At 41.0% G+C, this 27,569-nt stretch overlaps 1 protein-coding gene across 1 annotated transcript in view; it reads left to right on the top strand.

The window, feature by feature from the left end:
- The window catches only part of itfg1 (integrin alpha FG-GAP repeat containing 1), a 181,860-nt gene that overhangs the window by 107,375 nt on the left and 46,916 nt on the right, over positions 1-27,569 (top strand). The window contains exon 13 of the mRNA XM_012874005.3: positions 26,660-26,703. Within this exon, the coding sequence (XP_012729459.2) occupies positions 26,660-26,703 (44 nt within the window). The remainder of the gene's footprint in view (positions 1-26,659; positions 26,704-27,569) is intronic.

Below are 27,569 nucleotides of genomic sequence, written 5' to 3'. Positions count from 1 at the left end.
CTTAAAATAGGAACAATTCATCTCCATCATCTTATTTCAAGTGCAGTATATCTAATTATCTTATTTTAGGGGTAGAATTATTCATTCCATTGGCAGATAATCTTATTTACCTGCTCAAATCAAGGAGAAATACATTAATTTTAAGAAAATTTTACTTATTTTTAGTTCTCTTTTTGCAGTGTGATCTAATGTTTTCCCGTTCTCTCCCAGTTTAAAGATGAACATTGATAACTCTGCTTGTGGCCTATCTAAATGTGGTTCTGGTTAATCATCTGTGGGTTTTCCTGCTTCATGGCCATAGCGCTTTACTTTGAACAGCAGGAACGTTAATGAGCAGCGCGTCAGCTGCAGCGGCCAGTACGGTCTCTCATTCACTTTGAATGTCATCGTAAAGGGTCAAACCCTTTAGAAGAAAACTCAGCTGGATTAAGGAAACAAAGTGCGTTATAATGCTTAAAATACTGTGCGTCGTCAGCGAACCAGCCTCACGGTTCTCTGAGGATGCAGTCAACAAACTCCCAGACGGGTCTGGGTGCAGGCAGCCACGCGTTTTTATGGCGTGTCCAGCAGGGGGCGCGACGCGGATCCCTGGGTGGAGTTAGCCTGGAGGCTACTGCTTGGGGGGGGAGACAGGATGGATAGAAACAGTCTGTTGCTTATTTGATCCCAGAACCAAGGCTTCACTTACAAATTGATGATTTTAGTTCGGGTAGCCATAGTTTATTTGCCACAGTCTGCAGAGTAATTGTGCGTAACTTAAGTCCATAAAGATGAGTTTGAAATGATTCTCTTTTTGATACAAACAGTATCAAAAGGAGGTAGAGACTTTTTATTCAGTTAATTCCAATGAAAGATTCCCAGCTTTGGAGATTTCTGCATTCTTGCGACCCTACTTAACATCCATGAGAATGCCATGCCGGTCCATGACTCACTGTTGGTCATAAATGAGTTATCCTTGCATGAGACTGCTACCTTTAAAATGTGTACATGGAATATTCGTAATTCACTTCTTTCTTTTTAAACCCTAGTATTTACTTTCTATTTAAAATCATTTAAAGATGCTTGTTTTTTAGGGATTCTGGGTAATTAGGCTGGGGAGACAGAAAGGGCTGTGGCGTGAAGCTGTGCGTTATTTCTCCTCTGTAAATGAAACCCCCCTGGGGTACGGAGAAAAGCAGCAGCAGCAGCATATGGATCACAAGAGGCACGGTGTGATCTAGATTCTCTCCAGGCATTGTAGGTTCAACATTAACAATTTATAATCTAAAACAGGACTACGTTTTTGTGAAGGCAAAAGAAAAAGAAAAACACCCTGGTGATTTGGTCTTATTTTGAATTGAAAAAGGGGGAGGCAAAATCAAAATAAAAGCCTGTATTTTCCTGTCCTCCTGACAGCTCCGGCGTGATTGTTGTTCTGTGCGTGACCTTGACGCGTCTTCTTTCCTAATGCCTCAACACAAATTCGTTTGGTGCCGTCTCTCTAAACACTGCTGTTCTTTTCGGTATCCATGTCTTGTCTCACTGCAGCATTTCAAAAAAATACATACAGAGATGCACGCAAACTGGGAATCCTTTTTCTTTTCTTCCCCGACACGCTGACGAGAGCTCTGTCAGCTCCACAGCCGCTCCTCTATGTCTGACTTCAGTCGCTACATCTTTCTCGGCAGTAAGAGTTTCATACATGTTTGCTTGTTTCGCGTTTTCACTACGTCTTGCTGGCTGCAAAGCGGCAGGCAGCTAAAAAAAAAAAAAAAAAAAACTGATCCGCCATCTATCGGATCGTATCAACAACTTATTCCTCTGTCAAATGCAGCTTAATGGCCTCACATCCGCACTGAGAGAAAATTATTTGTTTTTTTTTTTTCCCCCCCTCCAATGTTTTTGATAGCATGAGTAATAGCGCTGCACCTTTGGAGAGTGTGAGAGCGAAGTTCATAGTGAATCCTGGCGCATCATGTCAGCCGCTGCTGTGTCTCTGTCGGCAGCCTGATCCAGCCCTGCGCTCTATAAGATGGAATCCTATTTCCTCCAGATGACATCCCTCAGCCCTCCCCTGCGCAGTATTGAACATCCCCCGCTGGGGGGTTGACTTTGTTGAGACTAGTGTGTGTGTGTGTGTGCTGTTTGGGAGTGAAAGCAAGGATCCCGTGGTCCACTCGGACTCTCGGGCATGAATCCATCAGTTCTATCGCAGCCCTTCAGACAGCAGCCTTCCCTTTCTGCCTGCCACAGGTCTGGACCCTTGCTGGGGTTTTTTCACACTGAGATGACCTGAACCTGCACAAATCTGACATCTTATCCATCCAAACACCTGACAGGTGCATTTCATCATGACCTTTACCTCCTTTGCTATTGGAGCATTTATTATTTAGGACTGAGATAGAGGATTATGGGGGTAGCTCCAGGCCACTAAAAGATTTCACAGCTTAGGTCGCTGTTTGCAATGCAGTGGGTATATATATATTTGGAAATAATAAAGAACATAGAATCTGTGCATGTTATTCAAGGTTGATACTAGTGGTGTGACGATACATTCGTCTCAGGAATTATTAAATAAGACAAGATCTTAGGCAAACAAGTCCAACCTAAGCAGCTATGTCTTTTGTTCACAAATGGGGTTAAGGTTTCCCCAACCTCAAACTATATTTTTAAAGAATCTGTAATTGGTGTCAGATAATCCAGGAGAGGTTTGAATCATCCATGTTCTGGAGATCTTTAGTCTTCCCTAGTTCTAAAGCAGCCCTGAGAGAGGGTGGGGGCTGCCGTAGAGTTTTAATATTAATATTAAGTTGTTGTGAAGAATCTTGTTTTCCTGTACAGTCGTACAGTTAAGGTTACATCACTTTAAGTATTCTAGATTTTTGTACTAGAAATCAAAAATGCGATGCAGCCTTGTTGAGACGCAGGGAAACAGCCATTTAATGTCAATAGGAAGACTAGCGTTAGCGTCATTAGCATCTAATTGGTCACGGTAACCTCCCCAAGTTTACAGATCGTTTCTGTTTTGCCTGTAACTTTGTCGCTCTTCTTTTTTGCTAAGGTTAATGCCTGCTTCATCTATTTTAAACTAGTGGGGCCTCCTCTGTGCCCGTCTAACAGAGCCTTGTCATCCAGCTCAAGGACCCGTGTTTATTAGGCGACTGTCAACACAGCAGGGCAACTCAAGAACCACTTCCTTTCTTACTTCAAAATAAGACCCACAAACAACGGCTACAGCAAGGTCTTAAAGCCCCTACCTACACATCCAGAGCTCATAATAATATCTCTCTCACTTCAGCTGATTAATGCAAGTTCACAAGGCTTTGCTTTGATGAGTAGTAATACTGTAGTAATGCTGCCTTAATATCATGGATCATGCTGAAGATACATCCCTGTTTGACACCAAGCCAGTGGAGGTCATCTAAAGGTCACAGTTGACATATTAGGTCTATTGTAGTATATTATTTTCTTATCCTATGCACTGAATTAGCTGTAGCATTTTGAACCATATGGGCTAATCTTGTCCCTGCTCCTTAAAGGTTTTCAAAACGTAATCCAAAGGATACCCTGGAAACCTTTCTAACATGAAACCTTCCTCCAAACATCATCGGTACTCACTCCAAATAAGGAACAGCACATTGTTCCTCACAGCCTTTCTTATTTTGTGGCAGCCGGGCAACATCTCTGAGGACCTGATCAGTCTTCACCGGCGCTGCTCATGTACTGCACAATGACTCAGTGGGTCAGGATGCTCTGGATAATGCAGCTGGAGAATTGGGACAGGGTGTCTTCGCTCAGGTTCAACTTCCTTTCTCACTTTTTCAATCTGTCTGCTAATCCTCTCTATTTCAGCCCTTTGATGGCGGAGGTTTGTGTCCTTTACCTCCTCTGTGGTTTTTTTTTTTATCAGTGCCAGAGGAAGAGAGGTTGTTGTTTTCACGCCACGTCACCAGACTTCCCACCTCTGTTTGCTCCCATCAGGGATCATTGAGTCATTTCAGTGTCTGAACATCTCAGGCTGATGTTGCTCATTTGTGTGGCAGCACAGTCATTAGCCAACAGCGTTCAGAGGACGGCTTCTACCCTGAGGCTTCTTATATTAGAGAGCAAATACAGAGCTGTACCTGCGGTCAACCATATATTCCTAATGTATCGTTATCACAATATCACCACAACCACCATGGAGCTGAAGTAATTTCCTTCTGATTCTTCACTTTCTGCATAGCTTCTGCTTAAAGACAATAAAATGCCACAGACCTGACTAATATAACAAGCAATGTTTCTCAACAAATCAAGTCTGAGTAGCGAATTGGGATCCAGTTATTATCCAGTCGCTTAAAGAACTAAAACAATACTGCGACTGGTCTACCATCGGCTCCCAGTAGATGATAGGTGGAATCTGCTTCAAAGCTTCCTAGTGAGGCTAAACTAAAAGCCTCTTTCACCTTTTGATTTTGTTTGTTCTGTCCTTTATGAGTCTGGCCAACATTCGATCAACACCAGGTCAAAATCTGAACTACTTGGACCTAGCGACCTGAACTAGATCATTCTACTCTGAGGAATGATCCAGTTTTAAATATTGTTTAAAATACAGTTTGACATTTCTGAAACCTTTTATTATTTGTGTGAAAACACAAAAAAAAAGCATTTATTAATGTTGTTTTTTGGGCATTAGAGTCAGACCAGTATAAAAGGTTCAGCATAAGGACTAGTCAGTACTGGACTGAATATAGTAGACCAATTACAGACTCCTTAAAACAAAGTTTGTAATTTGTCACATTCGTATTTGATAACCATGAATTATGATTGTTGTTATTCCCCAAACATGGTTAAGGCCTGGCTCTGGTGAATCTAACATCGTGTATCGTCTCATGCATAGAACGTATCTTCACCCCCTGTTATATATACTTAATGAGTAAACAGATAAATGATTAACGCTTATTGATTTACTTGAAGCTTAATTTAGAATGAAAAAAGTCGATTTTGTTTTTGGGGACTGGTAGAATGTCACTTTCAAAGCTTCAGATAAAGGTTGTGAGGCTGTAGTCGGTCTTGCAGCCGTGTGAGCAGCACGGTCACACGGAGGAGGATAAATACCTTCAGACCATCTAACAGCCAAATCATTATCTTTGGGATCTTTTTCAGTTCAGCCAAAAATTAGGGGGTCATTTCTGTGATTTGAACCCGTGCTAAAAGGATCTCAGTAATCCGTTAGTTAGGATATAGTTGCCATTATCACTTCTCTCTAAAATCCAATGTTTGTTCTTATTTGAAGCTATTTATGTGGCAAATAAGGTCGAAGACAAGGAGGAATTAATCAGAAAACCTTGTTACGCAAAGTGTGTGCCACTTTGCTCTCAGGGTTGTGATCAGTTCTCTCTTATGTAACGCGGCAGCCACGGGATGACTTGAAGCAGAATTTAGTTTCCATTTCATGTGATCCCTTTGAACCTACTCAGTAGTGTGACCCCTCCACTGGGGAAAAAAAACAAAAAAAAACAGTTCCATAAATAGTCAGGCTCTTGGTGGATTATAACGAGGACGTGCGTGTCTGTCAAGTTTTACACAAAGCAAAGTGGATCCACATTAAGCTGCGAGAAGCAAAGTGGTAGCGCGGTGGACAGATGGATGGATGATTACTGCTGAAGGAGGGAGGGGATGGCAGCAGTCATAAACTCCAGAATTAGAAAGACGGATAAAATGATGGGAAGGCGAGCGGGAGGGGCCGTGTACGCACAAGTGCCTCCAAGTGTGAGTGCGTTCTCATATGTGGGAAGGAGACGAAGAGAAAGACTGACAGGCAGAACTGTACGAGTTGATTAGTTTCCTGCTCACTTATTACGATGCAGATTAGCTACATTGAGAAACATCTGGTAGCTTTTCTGCTGCCCACATTCTCCTTCTCTCCTCGCATCCCTATTCATCCTTTCTCCCACTATATCAGATCCAGACCTCTCCTCTCATCCCTGCACATTTCCTGCTCTCCCGTCGTTCTCTCCTCCCCCCCTCCACGTGCTTGCTTCTTTAATTTCTCGCCATCTAACCCTGTCAGGCTTCTGTTTTACATCTCAGTCTAACCTCTCCATCTGCTGTCACGTCCCCGCGCGCGTTTTCCCGTTTCCCCGTCTGCAATCCTCTTGTTCCCCGTCTTCCTGCTGCCTTCCTTTTTCTCAGGTCTGTCAGTTACGCGCCGTCTTTTCATTTTGCTCCAAAGACATCAAGAAGATTTACATCAAGTCGGATCAGCGTGGTTCTGTTGTCCGGAAGATTTGACTGGAGGCTGTATATTCGCACCGCTGTGAATACCTCTGCTCCGCGAGTTTCAACACACAAAGGCGCCTGCGCCCGTGTTTATCAAAATAGCATCCTGTAGCAGTTTATGTTGACAGCTGAAGCCGTACTGCCTCTGCCTGCCAATGAGACAGACATCAAGCGGGCCAGACGATGAGTTGACGGCCTCGTACTAGCAGCTCGAGAAGTCATTCTCTTACTCCCAATCAAAAAGTCCATCTTGATAAATGTCTCAACCTTTTGGAAATCTGTGGTTCTCTGCATGATTGGGCCCTGACACACGGCGGTCATCATCTAAACTGCATATAGACATAGGATTTCAGGTCCTTGTAGAGATGCACAAACCAGATGTCGGTACATATTTTAGCCGAGTCTAATTTGTCTTTTAAGAACGGTGGTAAAATATATACGTTTTCAAATATTCTTTTTTTTTTTTTTGTCTTCCTGCTGTATTTTGGTCATTAAAAGATTTCTATCTGTTGTGTCTACCTGTGTATATGGTTTGTGTGCATCCTTGGCCGATGTCCGTCTAAAAAAAAAAATGTTACCACATTAACACGCTGTGACAATAAAGGATTCTTGTATTAAGAGCAGATTCCCTGTCGTCCCACTTAGTAAGACAGCAGTCACTGTAAAACAGTTTTATTGTTATTTTAAAACAAAGAGGAAATTATAACTCTATAACATTTTGTATTAGTAAAGCTACTGATTTAAAACAATAAAAAGCACCTTTGCTGGACTCTGTTGAACCTTCATGTTGCCTGCCACTTATTCTCTCTCTCTCTCTCTCTCTCTGTCAAAAGGATCATAGAAAATGCTGTCGAAATTACACTTTCCTTTGAAATTTCTTTTTTGAAAAAGCTTTTACATTTCCGTGCCTCATTTTACTTCATGACTTTATTTGTGTTTCACTAGTCCACCCCCCCCCCCCTCCATCTTATTTCATTTTAAACACCTCAATGATACTGAAAATAGTTACTGAGTCTTCATCACTTAGTAACAGCATCCACATTTTGTCAGGGCGACTGGGTTGTATCTAGGGTGGTGCTTCCCCTAACTGGGAAATCATTTTTGAGATTCAGGACAGATCAGGATAAGTATCGCTGATTACGGTCACCAGCCGATCTCATCAGACACATCATCAGACACCATATAACTTTTGCTTCATCCTAAGTTTGCCTGCAATGTGAATTCTTGCTTTATGTGTTCGTTCACAAAGATTGAAAATCCATCTTGTACTGCTCCAGCTTCATTCATTTGTATCCAAACCAAAAACAGTTCAGACCAATCACGTTGCAGTATCATGGTTTAAGGCGGGAAATCTCGTTGTGACCAAAGCAATAGCTGCCGAGCCCACAGGCGAACCAACGTAGACATGGCGGCGCTGGAGGACGAACACGTAGCTGCTGCTATCACATCCGTTCTGTAAGAATCCACGATTTGTTCTTTGAAAGACAAACGGCAAGAAGTGCCTTGACTGGCTTACCTTCTGGTGGTTTATTATGACATCTGCTGCTTATGTTTTAATTCGATACCGTGATTGGCTAAAACCAACCCTTGTAGGCAGGCACTAGGTGTCGCTTCATCATTTTTTTTTTGTTTTTTCTGTTTGTTGCAAAGTTGGGCATGGAAAGAACAGCATATGTTCTGCATTCCCAGCTCCCTATCACGTGGGAGTTTGGTTATTAGTTTAGGTAGATTGTGTGTTCTTATAACTTGATTGTGTGAAAATCTGATTATATTTACAGAATCATTTACCACAGATGAATGGCTGATTTTTAATAAACATAATCATATGTGAAAGGCAGGAGACCTTAATTCACCTGTAACAATATTAGTGTAAATGTAATTGCAGCTGTCTGGAGTAAATCACAGAGAAACCAGTGGTATAGTGTTGGAAGGTGGGTTAATTATTTTCAAGCTTTATCAAGGTCAAATTCATTAAGGTGGACCAAACCCAATGAGAGATGAGGTAGCTAGATAGCAGCTTAATCATCATGTTATGGATTCAAGTTTAGATGATGAAAACAAATGCAGCACTTAATTATAAATTACATCTAATCATGATTTGATTTATGCTGTAGATTCCTCTTGCCTGCAAATTACTGCAGATATTTGATCACTGACAAAATCTAAAGACAGCCTCACTTCGATAAAAACCTTTTTTGTGCAACGTTGATCTGGTTTGAATTGTTCTTAAAGAATTTTTACAATAAATCTGTGCCTAGGGAATTTTTTTTAACCAGTACTGTAAAAGACAATTTCAAAAACCTACATTATTAAAAGTAAGATTATGATATATGATCACGTTTTACTGTAGTAAAAGTTGTAAGATAAACCTGCTTTGGTTGTTGGGGCCTGAAGCCTCCCACAGGACGTTGTTAACAGATCCTGGCAACTTGCAGGTCTGAACCCAGAGCCATCTAGTATTGCCAAGTGAATCTGGCTGATCAAGGTGGCGATCACATTGTGTTCACAGTGTTCATCTGAAAGTGAAACATGCTGCCAGGCTCAGCCAGCTGTTCGGCTACAGTGGGCAAGCTCTAATGAGAGGAGCAGAGGTAACCGGGAAAGCTCCTCTGGGATTAAAATCCCAGCAGCTGCCTGACACCTCATCTTTGTTTTACTTTAAAGGGGACATATCAGGATTTTTAATGCCTTGCTTTTCACATTGAAATCATTCAGCTGTGGTCTATATAAAGCGGAAGTGCAATGCTTTGGTCTGAATTCCTTGTTATTGTTGCCCCGCAGCCCATCTTTTACCTCTGTTTTATAGGTCTGTCTGAGAACAACTCGTTGTGGCGCTGTCTCTTTAAATGCAACGGAGGCACTTCACAACCCGCCCTCCTCCAGGTTGCAGAGCGTTCCACTCCACGCCGTTCGGCTATTTTTCTAGTATGCTGGGGATGGTGTAATGAATTATCTGGGTCCATACACTAAACAACCGAACATTTTCACATCGCTAGGACTACAAAATCGCAGCAAAAAATAAATTTAAAAAAATGGCTGATTCATGAAGTTGGTAAAGTTTAAGACCTTGTTTAGCAGCTCTGCAGCAAACACTGTGATGTAATTGTTTAATAAACGTAGAAAAGAATAGAGGAAAGTGTGCGGCTTAAAGGATATGACCCAAAGAGAATATATATAACATCTATATATTAGATTTATATTACATCTTAGAAGTTTTCATTAAATTAAACTTTGTGTATTCGTTACAGCGTTCCTTGGCCATATTTATTTTTGGTATCGTGCTGAAATGGTGGGGTTTTGTAATGTATTTTTAGTGAGGAACAGGCTTTTCTCAATGATATACGGAGAATGGTAACAGACTTGTTGGGGAGGAGGTGATGCTAAAGATTTGGATATCGGTGTGTTTAAAGATTAAGCAGCAAAGCCGCGTATGCGTAGAGCTGACCTGCAGGAAACTACACAAACTATCCTGCTATTTGCCATCCTATGTGTAATATGGTGGATTGTTCACCGCTTCGCGTGCACATACCTCATGCACAGTAAGAGACCGCCAGGTTTTAGTTTATGGCTGTCTCCATGGGAACACTTCTGAATCAAGCTCGATGTGACTGGCAGCAAACATCCTGCAACGAAGTGTCTGCTGTTAGATATATTGATGATGAATATCTGAGTTATAACCCTAATGGTGATGAAAGTGGTGCCAACACCCATCAGCCTCTGTTACAGAGGAGACTGAACAGAAACTAGTGGATGGAATTTGCTGACCAAAAGCTACACTAACTTTATACTGCAGCCCCTCTTACTGCCTGGGCTTTAAGAGCTGTCCAGGATTCAATTAAGATTGAAAAAATACTCTATTAATACAGAGGAGAGAGTGAGTAACTGACTGCCTTCAGAGTCATTACAGATGGTGATAGATGGTGCAGCCGTTAATGTTGCAGTGGATCTGGAGGAGGCTGTGACTGAAGAACTCCGTTGTTGAATTACTGCCTTGTAACGAGGAGGATCAGGAGTGTCCGCTAGGTTTTTGATTTTATGAACAATCTCTTTTTGCTCGATAAATTCTGAAGGCTCTAGAGCAGAGCCAGACCTCTCTGATCATCTTTTAAGTGACTGGCTTTGATGCTACAGCTACAGCAGATGACAGCAGATAAGACTGCACTCCTCCACAGAAGATCAACAGCATCTTCTGCCCAGTGTTGAAGGACCTAAGCTTCCTCAGGAGGTTACAGGTCCAGTAGTAATGTTACTGCTCCCGTCCTAAGTCCTGTTTGAGCTATTCTTCTTTAAAAGTAGCAAATCTATGCCTTTAAAAAAATATATGTTTTCTCCAACATGTATGACCATTCTGCATCAGAAAACATCTGTTTTTTCCTCACAATTACGTTAAATTAAACTTAAATGTTTTTAGTTTCTTTTGTGGAAATCTATTCCTCTGTGGCCATTTTTTTCTTTAATCAACAATGGCCCTAATTCATTTACACAATAACTTCAAAGTCCTAATACTATTAATAATTTGATGCTGATTTGCAAAAAAGATTAGGTATTTCCTTATTTCTGAAACCAGTAACAAAGTATAACTTTACAAGATGCTCAACATTTCTCATTTTAACACAGGGGCAAGGCAGCAGGTTTTGGAGTTCTCTTAAAATTACTAATTTATTCTTCCAATTCTATGACTAATAATTTCCAAAAAAAAAAAAAAAAAAACACCAAAATGGAGTTAGCGATCTCTGGCACTGTTATTTTGAGGGTTGCAGGCTGATAAGCTTGAGAACCCCCGCTCACCAACGTCCCCCAGACACGACAAACATGGCTAAGTTGTATTATATAAATGTTTATATCTATGATGAACAACAGTACAGTTCTTGTCGTTGCTCGTAAACTACAAACTCAAGTCTAAGCCATAGAAGCAACAGCGCCGTGCGTAGCATCCTCGCTGGATCAGGAAAGTCGTGAGCATGTGGTCATTCCTGAACTTTCTCCTGCGTTCCGCGACCAGACGTCGCCTCACTTCCCGTCACGATGCGAGATGCAGGTCAGGTGCGCGCTGTGGCAGGAGCTGTGCCCTCATACGCCTCAAACCAGCCCTGCATTCAGCAAAAGCAGCCTGAGGACAATAGGAAGTGATGAGCATCTCAGAGCAGGGCTGCTCAGCTGTCAGTAGTTGTTGCATAGTACTGTGTGTGTGTGTGTGTGTGTGTGTGTGTGTGTGTGTGTGTGTGTGTGTGTGTGTGTGTGTGTGTGTGTGTGGGAGCATGTACTTTTTGTGTCTGCTTGGGTCTCATTGACTTGCATTTGTCGCCACAAGAGCTGACACGGCCTGTCATGTTTGCCTACCGAGGTCTGCTCATCACATTTTCCACTTTTGTCTGCCTGTGTGCGTGCGTGTGTGTGTGTGTTCTGAACAATCAGCTATTAAACTGATTATATTGCATGTATTTATTTAAATTAAATGAGGGCAATGAAGGGTTTTTAACTGCAAAGTTCATATTAATTTTCTCCCCTGCCGCAGGAAGATCCCCCCCAATGTGTAGCTCTGTTGCACCTCATAATGTCATAGTAACCGCCATAAGCAGCGACGGGTGTAGGCACAAGATATGCGTTTAAATATGCATTTAGCATTTAGCCATACGTCCCGGTGGATTCAGTTCGGACCTGCGGGTCCACCCGGAGGCTGGACGCTCCGTAGCCTGGCTGAGCTGTAAGGCGAGCCTCGGTCTGTCACCTGTACAGCCAGCACTCCTTCCAGCTGTCTGTCCTCTGACTACTCCTGCCCCATCAGGGAAGAAGCAAAGGGATGAAGTCAGCAGGGAGTCAATCCTACACCAGAATGTGAGCTGTTCTATTTACAGCTGCACAAAAAAAAAAAGGACAGGCTTTTTCAATGCCACTTGCAAGCTCAGGCAAATGTCTTTTCTGTGCATGCATTTGCTCCTTGAAGTTGCTGCCAGATATGGGATAGCGGGGCATCATAAAATGAGCATATAGACATTTTTTTTTGTTACAGGTGTGGATGCTCATGTTGATAGAACCATGAAAAACAGAATGAAATACTTGGGTTGAGTCATTTTCAGGGAGCCTTGGCTTACAAATGTAAACCATTTGAGTTTTTCACACCTGTGATGGCTGACATTATTGCATTACTGATGTTAATATCGGGCCAACCACATTGAACCCCTTTATAAGGCCTGGGATGTTCTTTAACTATCATCTATTGATTAAAACAGTTTGTTTGAGGAGATTCAAAATCTAAATCTAGCACTAAAACTTAGTTAAAATACCCACAGTTTTTATCTGCTAAATGTCTGTTGGTCAATGTACAACTATACAGGACATCCTCTGTTGATGCCAGGTATGGTCTTCCACAGGGTTCTGGACCGGTTCACTTGTTATATGCTTCTCCTGGCAAATATTAGTAGAACATATTAAACATTAAATGTTAAAGCTTGTCCTGCAGACATAAGAGCTCGGCTATCATACTGTCTCACATCTTGACCCAGCTCAACCAGAGTTAGCCATGTTCCATAGCCATGTTAGCCTCATGAGACCATCCTGATCTCGCAAGCTTTCAAGGTTTCACTCGCAGATCAGTCTGGCTACTCTCCGTTAAAGAAAATTTGGAGCCGTTCACCAAACGAACGTCCAATCAGCGTTGGCTTTGAGGCGGGTTGAGGTGTGACGCAACGAGGAGCGACAGTTCAGTCTAAAGAACATGGCGGCTTCAGCCGACGAAACTAGCGTTAGCGTGGCTATCAAGCAAGTTTTATCGGAATTACAGAGTATTTCTTTGCTGAGCTAACAAGCCTTTACCTGCAGCAGCAAGAGTAGCTTGGCTTGTGGTTGTGTTTTCGTTCGTCGTCGAAGCATGTTGACGAGTACGTCATATGCTTCGTTGATCTGATTGGTTCATTTGGCCCGTCTATCACCAACATAGGCCAATCAGCTAACCAGTATTTTCGCCCCTTCCCAAAATTACTTCAACGGAAGGTTTCCAGATGGATATGCGGAGCAAATCTATCTGGCGGCGTCAGGTTATAGCCATGTGGGCTCAGCTCCACAATCCTGACCCCTTAGCGGTTTTCAAAACCAGACTTTAAATGGATCTTTTTGATAGAGCATTAGCTTAAATCTGCGACTAGTGTGCAGCAATAGTTTTAAAAGGCTTTTTGTGTCATGTCCACTCTTTTATTTTTACTTGTGTTGAATTTATCTTTATTTCCTTATTTGTAAACGGATTTGACAAGTTATGCTAACATTGAAATTTGACTTTTAAGCCCAAAACTATCGATACGCCAGGCAGAGTTAGGTTTAATATTAGATTAGTTTTTGAAAGTCCCCACTTGTCTTTTGTGATGGTCTGCAAGCCTATGAGGTTTGAAGCGCTCCTTGCCATCACACTAACATTTAGCTCCCTCCCTTCTCTATCAGATGGGCTAGGCCTGTCCAAATGGGTAACATTACTGTCAGAAAAAACAGGGTGGTTAAATTAGAATAGTAATTTACACCTAAATCTGTCAGGACTCTGACCATTGTTATGCATACCTGTATATTTGTATAGTTTCCATGATTTTTTTTCAAGTTTTTTTTTTTCGGGGTTCCCTCCCAATGGGACGTGCCTGGAAAGCCTCCAAAGGGAGGCGCCCATGGGTCATCCTGAACAGATGCCCAATCCACCTCAACTCCACTCCTTTTGATGGCAGAGAAGCAGCGGCTCTACTTTGAGCTCCCCCCGGGATAACAGAGCTCCTCACCCTGTCTGTAAGGCAGAGCCCAGCCACCCTTAAGAAGCGCATTTAGGCCGCTTGAATCCTGCAATCACGTTTACACAATCCAATGCAGAGTAGCCTACTTTTAATATTTGACCCATGCAAACATTAGAACTATGAATTTGCTATTACTTTGGAATTTGATTGTTTTTTAAGACATCAAAAACATTGAAGAAGCCATAGTCACATAAATGGGACAATGTAGAAGAATGTAGGATTGTTGTTGTAGCTCCAGCAGATAGTGTCGCTGAAGGTGTTGGTCCTGAAGCCTGCAGTCCCAGGAGCAGCAAACTATCTACATATCTACTGTTAATTTTGTATTGTGGCACCACAAAACCGTCACAGAAACTAGACTTGGCATGTGGATCAGAACAACAGTTCTTAGCGTACAACATGTTTAATTATTGGTAAACTCACTTTTAACCCGCTGGCATCTTGAACTCAGTATTTGATGTTTTGTCTAAAGCGTGGGCTACTTAATTCTCGAGGACTCTTCACATGTAATTCATCTCTAACAGAGGAGCATACTGCTGGTCTTACTTAACTAATCAGAGAATTTCTCTGGCTTATGAAGATGTTTTTCATTATATCTGACACACACAGGACTTGATCTCACCTTAGCTGGTGCCGTTCAGTGATGGCTGACAGCCAGATTTGAGGAACATGGTGGGAACTGGCCCAGTTTCCTCGGTCCAAATGTTTCATTGTTTCTGGTCAGCCTTCAGACTGATTCAATATATAATGTCATGCAAAACTATTCATACCCCTTTATTTCTTTTTTTTTTGGGTTACTGCCACACCTTTTTTGTATTATAATAGGATTTTATCTGGTTGACCAGCACACATTACAACATACGTAATTTGTCAAGTGAAAGCATAATTAAACATAATTTCTACAAAAATAAAGTCCTGAAATGTGGGGCGTGCTTTTTTATTTAGCTCGCCTGGGTCGGTGCCTTTAGAAACCACCTTTCATCACAATTACAGCACCATATCTTTTGCGGTATGTTTCTACCAGCTCTGCACATCTAGAAATTGACATTTTTAGACATTTTTCTCTCTATGATCGTTTTGAGTTCAATAAAAGTCAATCAATCATTTTAAGTCTTCCAACAGATTCTCTGTCTGTCTTCCAGGATAGACCTATATTTTGGCTGCAAGGGTCTTCCCATCAACTCTGATCCCTTTCCTGTCGCTTACAGCGTGATGATGCCACTGCCATATTGAGATATTTTCAAGTGTAGTGAATTTTTATATCAACGTGAGCTCTAATTGTTTCTCCCCCGGCGTTGTAAAAAGAGACCAAATCCATGTGTGCTCATCGTCCAAACCATGAAACATTCCTCACTGTCTGCTTCGGTGCAACAGGGATACAGCGTGTAGCCCCGTTACAGTGAGGAGCTCGTCCTCTGCTTGATTAGGTTAGTGCCACAAAACAGCTGCCATCAGTCTTAATATTAGGCTGGTTCAGTCCAGCCAGGGCTTTGGAGACAGCCGTGTGTGTCTCTTTGCGTGAGGAAGAGAGATTCTTGCGTTGGGAGCGAATAAAATCTGTTCCCCTCTGGAAGTTTTGAGAGCTTCTCCAAAGAGCTCGTTTGGGCCACAGAGAAGCTGTTATGCAGTCGTTACGCGTCAGCCGAGCAGCGGAGTACAGAGAAAATAGCCAGACTCGCGGAGGAAGACTCCAGCTTGAGTTTCCGTTCTGGCATGAGCGTGACAAGCCTAACCAGCTCACACTCCCCGAGTCGTGTACTTCCTGGAGCAGCGATGTCGTCTCTGAAGATGTGTGGGACTAATCCAGTGAAGTTGTTATTGTCTGCCTTTATTTCTTCCTCCCCTTTTGTGCATCAGTAAGTTCCTGTCAGAAGTGTTTAACTTCCTAGTGTGTACTAGCAAGTGTATTTCATAGAGCACTGCACAAACAGTGGTTCTGATAGATCAGCAATGTTACACTGAAAGTGCGCTCTTATTTAAATATATATGTAGTCATATTCAATAAATTAGAATGCTACTGAAACATTCATGGATTTCAGTAACTCAATTCACTAAGTGAAGCACACTATGTAGATTAATGACCCAGACTGATGTTTTCGGGCCTTTATTTCTGATTTTTATAAAGTTTCGCTTAAATCTAATGAAAACTTGACATTTCAGATTAAAGTATCGCATCAGACCAATAAAAAATATTTGAATACAGAAATGTGGGCTTAATGAAAAGTATGTTTAATGCCTGATTAAAGGTTATTTTGAAAAGGTGCTTTTAACAGCATTGTAACACATAAAGTAATTTATTGAATATGACTGTATAGTGTGAGGACAAGATTTAAAAATGTATCGAATTAACAAAATTAATAATCATGATTGATCGCATATTGCATCAATTAACAATATTTGTCACAATAAGCAACATTTTTCAGTTGAAATAAAATAAAAATTCTGGTTGGTGACTGAATCTGTACAAAGACAGAAAAACATGGGTTATGATGTCATACAGCAATTTCCCTCCTGATTTAGTGGAAACTGGGATGTTGTGGCTTTGCTTTACTGCAGTGGTCCATCCACCCGTGCAGATCCAGATGATGTTACATTCAAGACGTCTTAGGAGAAAAAGTTCAGTAACAATATCCTTTCATACACACCTAAATTATCCAACTATGATGGGGAAAATTAGGCTTCTCTATATTTTACAGAACAGGTTCTCCATTTGGAATTGTTCTACCTCTCTGTGTCCAGTCTCACACTTTGTGATTTTTAAATGCTGTAGAGTAAGTTTGTGAACACATCACCCTTTAAAGGCATACTATGCAACATTTTTCAGTTCATTAATGTGTTCCATACCGTTTTGGATGATTAAATGAGTCATTTCAGGTCAAACTAAGGTTTTCTCGGCCGCCCTGGTGGTCTGTGGGGGAAATACCGTACTTGCAATTGCAAGAGCTCACGGCCCGCACCCACAGAAGTCTAAGACCGCGAGAGTCGGTCTTGCTTTACGGCAAGAACCCCATGTGTTTTTGCCCTGCCATTCACTATATGCACGCACGAAAGCAACAACAAAGAACCGCGTGTTAACGTCAAATAAACATGCAAGCATATCGAGTTTTATTATTTTATATATATATATATATATATATATATATATATATATATATATATATATATATATATATATTTATATATATATATTTATTTATTTATTTATTTTATATATTATATATAGGGCTGGGCAACGATTAAAATATTTAATCGCGATTAATCGCATAATTTGCCTGATTAATCATGATTAATCGCATTGTATTTACAAACTCCAAGAATTAATTCAAAGTAGTGTAAAGAGCACTTTTATTTTAATGTTCTGCTGCCATATGAACAAAAGTGTTGTAACATTTGTAGCACTTATCAGTAACACATATTTAGTGTAAAGCTCAACTTAGACATGTAAAACAAAAAAATAGCAATAATAATAAATTAAAGCTTATTGCCACTGACAGGGAATTCTCTTTATGGGGAAAAAATCTACCAAAAACAGGCAATTTCTGAGGTAACAGCAGGGAGCAGCATTACCATTTTATGTTCAATACCAAAGTTTAACTTGGCAGTGGTTACAACTAACTTGTTTCTGTCATATTCCATGCTGGAAGAACTTTAAACTGAAATGCTTGCTAACTCGATATGCTTGCATGGTTATTTGACGTTAACACGTGTTTTTTTGTTGTTGCTTTCTCGCGTGCATATAGTGAATGGCAGGTAAAAACAGGCAAAAACACATGGATACTTTGAAACGCGAAGCGACTTCACCGACGGCGTCGATGCAGACCCCGCTCCGCTCCGCACAAAACTTGTTCCGTTCGCCAACTCACCGCCTCGCCTAAGCAAATTCCTGCGGGAAACACCGCCTTCCGCATGTCAGCTTTGTTTTTTTCCGCGTTTTCCTTTAACCAGCCAGCACCTTTCTTCTTTCTGCTTGAATCCAAGGCTTGGCTGACAGCGAGGTTATTGGCGCATTATCGCCACCTACTGTTCTGATTCAAATCCCTACACCGCAGCAACAGACCTTTACAAAATAAAAGCACGTGAGCAACATGCGTTAATGCGCGTTAAAGTAAATATCGCCGTTAATAGTCTAACGGATTAACGCGAAATTAACGCGTTAACTTGCCCAGCCCTAATTATATATATTTTATATATATATATATATATAATATATATATATTTTATTTTATTTTATTTTATTTTTTTTTTTTTAATGTTGGCGAGATGCTACCTCGCCTCGCCACGGCCGCCTCGCCAAGATAGCACTGCGGGAAACCCTGATGTTCATACCTTCACTGTGTTAGTCATTGTTTGTACTGCCGTTTTTTCCACTTTTCGTTGCGTTCGCCTGTCTGCTAAGCTCAAAACAACCGCGCCTGGCTTGACGGAGAAACCAGAACAGCTGAGCATCTTTACCACAGTGCACTTTTACTTTCGCCCTCTGGGGGGAGCCTCGCTGGAAAATCAACCCTGGTTGCATAGTATACCTTTAATCTGAACAAGTAGACAAAGTACCAGAAAAACCTTCTAGGTTGAACGTATGCAGCTATAGTAACTTAAGTATCTAAAGCTGGGGTTTTCTTTTCCTTCACACCTTGTGGGAATGTTTCATTGCACCACAGATAACATCTGGCTTTTGATTTTAATTGTTATAACAATCATGCGAGGTTTCCTCTTAAAAGACATGTTGGCTGTACATGCATGCCTAATATCTGCATTTTTTACCCGAACAAGTCTGGTAGGTAACGACCACAACTGCAAAGATACTGAGTGGTGATACGAATCTCATCATAAAAATCCATCTAATTTCTTTCTATTAAGGGAATGTGCTTCTTATCTTTTGTAAGCGTATTGAACGCAGAACATTAACGTTAATTACTTTCCTGTAGATTTTCGAGAGTGATTCTCTTTACCCAGAATGCATCGAATGGTTCCTGCAGCTTGAACACTGATAATGAGAAGACGTCTGTCTACACTGTCTCCACAGACATGCAGACAGCCGTCTGAAAGTAAAGTTTAGGGTTATTAAATGGTAATTTATTCACAACACATTAACATTTTCTTTGCTTCAGTAACTCAAAGCCTTTTTTGTTGTGGCTCAGAGGATTGTGGAGTGTGCAGTGAGGTCGTGGGATAGCAAGTTTGAGGCCACCTGCAGTGTTTTTTTTCCTCTGACCTTAGTTCTCGCTTCTTCCCTTGCAAATGAGCCTTACTTTAGACAAATGGCAGTCTAATCCCTCAGTGCCATTGACTGAGTGTTGGCTATAGACAGTGATGAAAGTACTCTGACCCTTAACAACTTAAATTATAATGAGTGATGGATCAACCCATCAATTCAGATTATTGATTGTAGTGTCCTTCATAGATAATTAAAATCTGCTGATCCACTGTTTGCTTACAAGTAGTGACTGGCACAGTTACACGCATTGCTCTTTCCAAACCATTTATTTTTTTTGGCCTTTTGAACAATGTAAACCTTCTTGATTATTTAAAAAAATGCTTAACTCATCCGATGGGCCACATTCAGTCACTACAAGAGCTACAAAGACTTTTGGATAACGTCTCATGAAAAGAAAAATCGTCACTACAATCCTGATTTTGTATCCTTCACTTAGAAATATTTTACAGCCCGTGTTTTATTTTGTAAATTAACACTGACATGTTCATGTAATACCTAATAAAATATGCTTTGAGAAGCTCCTTTGAATGGCCACAAGTCATGGTGCCTACTGTTACAGGAGGCCACTCCTCAAGGGCTACGTTGAGAACAGATTACCAACCTGTTAAGTAGTTACTGATGTGGAGTGTGGTCAGTCAAGGCGTAAGGTTTGCATGTTTATCTTTGATGGAAGCTCCATCTGAACCCTGCCTCAGGCTTTTTCTTAATAAGCTTGTCAACTTCAAAGCAGTCAATTTGCTTGTGCAACACGTACACAATTTCTTTTAAAGTCAAAGCTTCAAACTGGGGTGGGGGGGGGAAAATCCTCTTGTTTATTCCCATAAAGTGACGGCAGACGAGTTACCATGTAAAAGGATCAGCGCACATGAAAATGGTGTCATGCTGTATACAGTGCGTTAACACTCCATCATTTGCATACTACATTGCTCTAATTTGTTGCGATTCGTTTTGGGGCTGGATCAACTTAAAAATGGCACGTGGGAGGGACTCATCTCCGTTTTGTTATGATAACAGCGTTTCCTGACACATTCTTTTTCTTTTTTTTATATTGCAAGGTTTTTCAGCAGTGGAATCGTTGATTTAGTTTGCATTTTTGATTGATTGATTGATTGATTGATTGCTTTATTCAACAGACTCGTGGTCCACAAAGTTTTATAAGGCTAAATGTATGGATTAGATATTATCGACCTTAGTTTTGTGAGTGATTGCCAGTCTCAGGTTTTAGGGAAGTTTTGACATGCCATATAATTATTTTTTTGTTGATATTGGGAGCAGAGGACATGTCACAATGTGTGGGAAAGAACAGTCACTGTAAAATAAGGTTTTACTGTCTTCAAGGAAAGACAGAGTTGTCCTGAGGGTGAACTTTCAATTTATTTTATCATCTTATGTTGGACATGAGCTGTCCATCATCAGAACTCCTCAACATCAAGCTGAACAGATCCCCACATGGACCGAAGAAAAGGACGAGGAACACAAGTGCATCAAGAAAGCGCTTCAAACCTGTGGCTGCCCTAGCTAGGCTTATGTTGAGGCACACAAGTTTTCAAATAAAAGTCATAGTCCTCTGAAGGGGACATGAAGAAGAGGAGGCGGAAGAGCATTATCATTCCCTATGTGGCTGGAGTATTTTAGAAAGTAAGGATACATTTTAAACCCAACAACACCCCAAGACACAAACTGGTTCACCCCTGGGATAAGAAACACAAACTGGGTTGTATTTGGGTTCAGCGCAGCGAGGAATGTTCAAACCTATGCACTGGAGAAACTAACAGCAGCTGCTCACACAGATGGCCCAACGCAGAGGAGCAAAGCCATCGGGTCAAGACTCAGTGGTTCATTTACATCTTGATGACAAGAGACACTCGTCTGAAGACAACAACGTCAACCTATTGGACAGGGAAGAGAGGTGATTTGATGGATGTTAAGCCTGAAAACCCTACACTAAACAGAGGAGGTGGCCTCAAATTTAGCCCCTTTCACACCAAGACAGGCTTGGCTGTATCCGGCAAACTTCTTAGTTGGATAGGAGATTCCGTCCACACTAAGCAGCCGAAAACCCAAACTTTTCTATGCGGATACAGCTTTCGACCCCCCGTGGATGACCCTAATCTCTCTAAAACCTACTGGGCAGCCCTGACTTGTCTCTCTAGGCGGTTCTTCAGCAGTTCACACCTTTAGACACGTGACCAAAACAACTCACATGGCGTTGTTAGGGACACATTTAGATTATCAGGCAACAACTACCCTAACAATAACCCCTCTTCCATTGCAAACCCCAGGATTTAAAGGCCCAGGCTTCGTTTTGACGAATGGTGAATGTGCAGAAAAGCCCAACTTTGTGTTCAGCAGTTGGGAGTAATAAGAAACCGAAGGCCAACAACCAAATCCCAACCAAAACCGTATCCATTTTTTTTCAAACATTAGTAAAAATTTCTAAAAGTAGGGGTTAATTTTCAGCTCTTTTGTCGCCACCTCTTTTATTCTTAAATGATTTATTGCAGAAAATTGTGCATGATACTTTTGTAACTTAAAGTATTTTAGGTTCTTTTTCCACCATTTTCTAGACCTCACATATTGTATGTCATATTTCGCAGTCGAACAGAACGGCAGATATATCAGACATGAACTCAAAAAAGCTAAAACAGAGCAACACTGCTGTCCCTCGCTCAGGCTTACTTGTAGCTTTTGAAAATAGAGGTGCGCTATATAACACTAGGTCATGAAGAATTAGAAAGTGCTGACCAGCTGCCAAAGCAGTGAGAAAGTGGGATCATCTGTCAGGGACATTCTTTACTGTGGAGGTTCTGCTCCTGCTCAGATGAATCATTTTTTTTCCCCTTCTTGCAGCTTCTTCCGTTAACTCAGAAAAGATGGAGGGGTAACTGTTTTTATGAATAAATAACGACACAAAATAATTATCTTTTTCTTGTAAGTAGCTTCTTGCAACTCTGTACCTCTTTGGACTTTATTATTGAACACTTCAGTAGTACTGAGGTCAGGTCTATGGGTCAGGAAGAGGACAGCTCTGCAGACCCCACACATCCTGCACACACACATTTTAGACTCATACCTTCAGGTTAGTACTGGAGAGTGTTATTTACAAAAAAACTGTGTAGATCCTTATCACTGTGTACCTGGATATAAAGCCCAAATCGCCCAACATTCAACTCTGGCAGGCTTTGCTGTTTAGGGTGTGTCCAAGTCTCAGTACAGCTTCAAAACTGTGATGTGGAGGGGCAGTCAGAAACATTTGGAAAGATGGAAGATAAATAACCAGGGACTGATAGAGCTGCAGTCCCTTTATGTCATCGTTTCTCAGGGTGGCCAGCCATAACATGTTAGTGGGAGAACCCACTTTATCTCCGTCTCACTCTATTACCCTGCCTAAACAAGTCACAGGGCAAAGAGGAAGAAACTCCCAATTCACACATCTATGGGAAGAAGTAGTTCAATGAATCAAAAAAGTGTTTTTTTTTTCTTTTCCTTTGGGTGGGGGAGCTTCCAGACAGACTCTCTGTAGGAGGCTTTTCCCTCATAGCGCCACCTTTTCCCTTATTGCAGTCATCACTGTGAGCAGAAATGACATTGCTTGAGGCTTATATGCAGGCCTTTCTTTTTCAGTTTAGATTAATGAGACTCAGTAATAACCAGTAAGATGCTGCTTTGGACCTAATGTTGTCAGTTCCTCTGAGCTTGTTTTGGGAGGAGGTCTTGGCAGATTCTGAGATTATTAATTCCTTAAAATGTCAGGGTCGTGTATGCAAACATTCAGGAGCAGTGAGCTCCAGCAGAGTTGGAAGGATTTAAACATACAATACAGCTACTCTCCTTAGCTTACCGGACAAATATCAATTAATCCAGGATCAACCCAGGGCCAAGATGGTTTGACATAAAAACTCGTACATACACTTAATTCAGTCAGTTTTACCTATTAGATCCCTTTTTACTCATTAAGGCACTAAGCCAAAAATAAAATTCTATTTGTTTTGTTTTGTTTGTTTCTAAATCCTTCTGTGTTCTGACAAAATGAGCAATTAAATATGCTTCAGTGTGAAACTGAAGTTCTTAGAGATTCAGTATCTGTCCATGTAGCATTCACGTGTTCCGCTGCTAATAAAGTTACACTTATGAAAACACATTGAATAAAATATATCTGCAAATACCAAAAGACAGTGAATTTCATTGCATTATAAATCTTAAACCCATATTGTAAAGAAATGTTGTCCTCTATAATTTCTTTAAGAACACTCAGGCCACTCTTTCTGGGCTAAAGGGTTCTGTTAAATTATACTTTTATGCTAATAACCACTTTAAGCAAGAAAAAAAAATTAAAGGGGTTTTACAGTGGTGCAGACACAATCTAAGAGTGTTTTTAGATTTAAGTGGCGCTAGCCTGCACATCACAGTTGAAAATGGTGTGACAAGACCTCTGGGTAAAAGCCTAAAGGAGGCGTGTCCGTGGTTAAAGCAAGTAGTCCCTGAAATAGAAATTCTGTTTTACTATGGCAGCTACAGCAAATTAATGTGGGAGAGACACTGCATTGGTCTGATTGTTATTGGACTTTAACAGGCTGCAGAAAAGATATACTGCAGCTTCTCTATACAGCATAAACATTGCTCTCATACCCAAATGTGCTTGCGCACCCTATAATCTGACTCAACATTGTATTTGGTGCTGGTATTAGTGCTCTGTGAATGGAAAAGAGGGGAAAAGCATTCCCAGCATCCTGCAAAAGAGTTCATACCCCCTGAACTTCTGTGTGACAGACCAACACAGAGTAGTAGTGGTGGTAGTAGACAACTAACACGCATCATGATTGTGTTGTGAAATGAAAAGGATTCATATTTACATGAAAATGGTGTTAAAATTAGTTTTTCCTCAGCTGCCTTTAAATGCGGTGGTATCAGTGGTGTATTTTGACTTCAGTATAAAGATCATCATTCATCCATCCATCCGGTTTGTTAGAGAATATTAATGACCAAACAGCAACAAAACACCAGGGAACACAGCATGCAGGTCAGGGCTAAAGTTTTAGAAATGTTCTAAACAGGTTTATGTTATAAAATAACATCCAAAGCTCTGAAGTTCTTATGGAGCATCCTCGGAGAATGAAAAGAGCATGGCACAGCTCCGACCCTATCACACAAACTAAAGCACCACTTCAGCCAGGACACATCATTCCCACAATGTTCCATGGTGGGGACAGCACCATGCTGTGGGGAGGCTTTTATTCAGCAGGGACAGGAAAGCTGGTCAGAGTTGATGGGAAGATGGATGGAGCTAAATATGTGGTAATCTTAAAAAAAAAGACTTAGAGGCTGCAAAAGGCTTGAGTTCAACCATCCAACAGGAGAACCAAACATCATGCAGCCTTAACTGCAATGACTGGTTTAGAACATAGTCTTGTCTTGCAATGGCTCAGGCAAAGTCATATTTAAGAATCAAGAGTTTTTATTGTCATTATGTAGCCATAATGAAATGTTGTGAGATACCTGTTAAGGTTTATTAGCAGCTGAGTAGACAATCCAGTCCATTTCAGTTTCCTGAGTTTCGAATCACCAACTTTTGGGGCCTCTTCAAGACACCTAGTTCACTAACCACTCAGTCACTGCTAACATTTCCATAATGGAGAAAGACAAAAGTGAGGAAAAACCTGGTTATTTAAAATCAATATCTTCATTGCCACACTAAAAGAAAAACCATAACCCCTTAAGCCCACTGGGTTTCAGGAGCAATTTCCATCTGAAATTACATATCTGATATAAATCAAGTACAGCTCCAAAGGTATAAAGTGTAAATGTAAATTTTAGTATTTGTGTGAAATAAAGGCATTAAAGAATATTTTTAAAGTGAATCAATATTGCTAATGTCACCATGTCTGATTTATAGCTTAATAAACAAAAAAAATCTAATTTTCTGAACCTCGCCTATATATTTATTAAACATACATTGAAAACCCTTTTGAAAATATAGGAAAAGCCTCAGACTTTGTATATCCACACCTTGACTATAACTGCAGCCAATCCAGACTGAAAGGCTGTAGTAGGCAGTGTGTCAGACGGACCTGTGATTTTGTCACAATTTATCCAAATGGACCAAAACTGTGCCAAATTAGTTTTTCACTTTAGAAAAAGTAGGCAGGTCAAATAAATGGGTTGCTATCCATTGTAGGACTCCTGCTGCACATGGCAAAGCCTTTGGTGATAAGATATACCATGTTTTATCAACATGTACCACTGTGCACAGCATAGATCAATAAAATGGTGAAAATGACATCCGTCCCTCTGGCTCCCTGTCCCTGAGCAAGACCATTGATCCCAGTGCACCACTCGGTGTTGGCAGCACACTGCTCTATAATGGATGGATTAAACACAGAGAGAAATTTACCCTTTGTGGGCCTCTAAAGAGAATATTATATATTATAACTCTGTTCCCACTATTTTCCATGGGCCTTATAAGTTTGGCCACAAAGAACTGAGTCATGTTTAGGTATCAAGGGCCATGAGAGTCCGGCCAACTGGCTAAATAGATCATTTGCATGCAAAGTGTTATTGCATGTCTTTTTAAAATCTAATATCCTACCAACCATTGCATCCAAGCGGTCCATTATGATAATGCAAACAACAATAACACAATGACGATCACAATTTAATAATTGTGCAGCCCCAGGGGGCATTTAAAAATTTCCCTCCGACCTGATCTTTTTTCACCTTGGTGTCCCACACTTTGTGCAGTGTTAATTACAGAATCATTTGGCAAATATTAACCCTCTGACATTTGGTTGTCATCGTTTACGATGATTCATTTCCGTCATTGTTGTTCACCTGGTGTCCTCACAGTTAGCACTGTGATGTGCTCTTTGAAAGAATATACTGTGTAACACGCCACTATGTCCAGCCTAATAAGCACTATTATGTTTTGGTTTGATTCCATCAGGCAAATTAAGGCAACCATGGACCCAGGACCCCATTAGTATGCTAATAAAGGCACTCCGCTAATGACTGATTTACAATTCAGTCCATTTCGTCCCTCCCTGCTCCGCTTGTATGCACAAATAAGTAAAATGCTCTCCCGGCACACATGTTCATGTTGTTATTTTTCCACATAATTTTTCTGTTTATTATTACTGGCGGTTGATGTTTTAGCGCTGCTTTCTTCCTCTCTTGTCCACGTCTACTTGGCATTCATGTGATTAATAAATTGAGTTTGATATCATGAAAATCTGAGAAATACTTAAGCCCAGTTAACTGCTCGGGTTTATTTATTTATGCTTTTTTTCTTCCTTCTGCCAGCCATTTTGGATCTTCTTGTACTGGACGTGTAAGCAAGTCTTTCTCAGTTTGAAATGCAGGTTGTGACAGCAGAGCAACACACAGAAGCACTGAAAGTAAGATGCTGCTGAGAAATCTGTCTAACTCTGGCCTCTTTCTTCCTCAGTGCTCAGCGGCCTCTGCTCTAATGCCTGTCCTGAAGATGTCAAGGTGAGAAATCTTTTCGTCTACTTTTCTGCAGATGACATAAAAAGCTCCTGTGTGGAGCTTCGGTCAGTAAACGATGTTGAACAAAAAAACAAAGTCTCAGTGGATTTTTGTGTATTACAATACGCTTGTTTATTGGTTAAATGATTTTGGTTGTTTGAATTTGGTTTGCTAGATTAAAAGGAATCTGATTATTATACCTTTTACATGGAGCAAAAATCTACTGATTTTGTTGTCATTCAAATTGCGTTTATGGAACCCTTTCTGCTTTACTAGTAAGCTGTTGGGTAGCAACATGGATGCGAAAGGAGAAAAATGTGAGCAGCCCTGATCAGCAATGCTTACCTTCAATGAAAGCTCTCGACAATTAGCTGATCTATCAGCACATGTTCTCTTCAACATGGCCAGAGTGGATGAGGGATGCCATGCTCATCCCAAAATAGCTGAGATACCTATGTTTTTTTTTTATTCTGAAAGGATCATCAACATGTTGACATTATGCTGATTTTCTTTTCTTTTCATCACCGTGTCCAGATCTTGTAGCTTGCATCCCACAATCCCCCATACTGTCCTCACCACCCGTCCTAAAGCCTTCCTCTCCTGCACTGTGCAGCTCCCATACCACACTTTTATGGCGTAAAATGCTTTCTATTGTAGCTCTGTAAAAAAGTTTTAACAGCTTAGGGGAAATTCCAGTTTGTTTCCTGAGGAAGAAGAGCCGTCGTTGGGCCTTCTTCACCAGGTGGGAGGTGTTCACAGTCCAGGAGAGGTCAGAGGAAATGTGAATGTCCAGGAACCTCACTCCACCACCTCCCCCTGTATGCAGAGAGGAGCGTGTTCACTCCTCCTGGACTTCCTTCTGTTCAGGA

This window comes from Fundulus heteroclitus, chromosome 4, assembly GCF_011125445.2.
Source record: "Fundulus heteroclitus isolate FHET01 chromosome 4, MU-UCD_Fhet_4.1, whole genome shotgun sequence".
Classification (NCBI taxonomy): domain Eukaryota; kingdom Metazoa; phylum Chordata; class Actinopteri; order Cyprinodontiformes; family Fundulidae; genus Fundulus; species Fundulus heteroclitus.
Note: the sequence above shows the minus strand (reverse complement) of the source record. Positions and strands in the feature narration are given on the sequence as shown.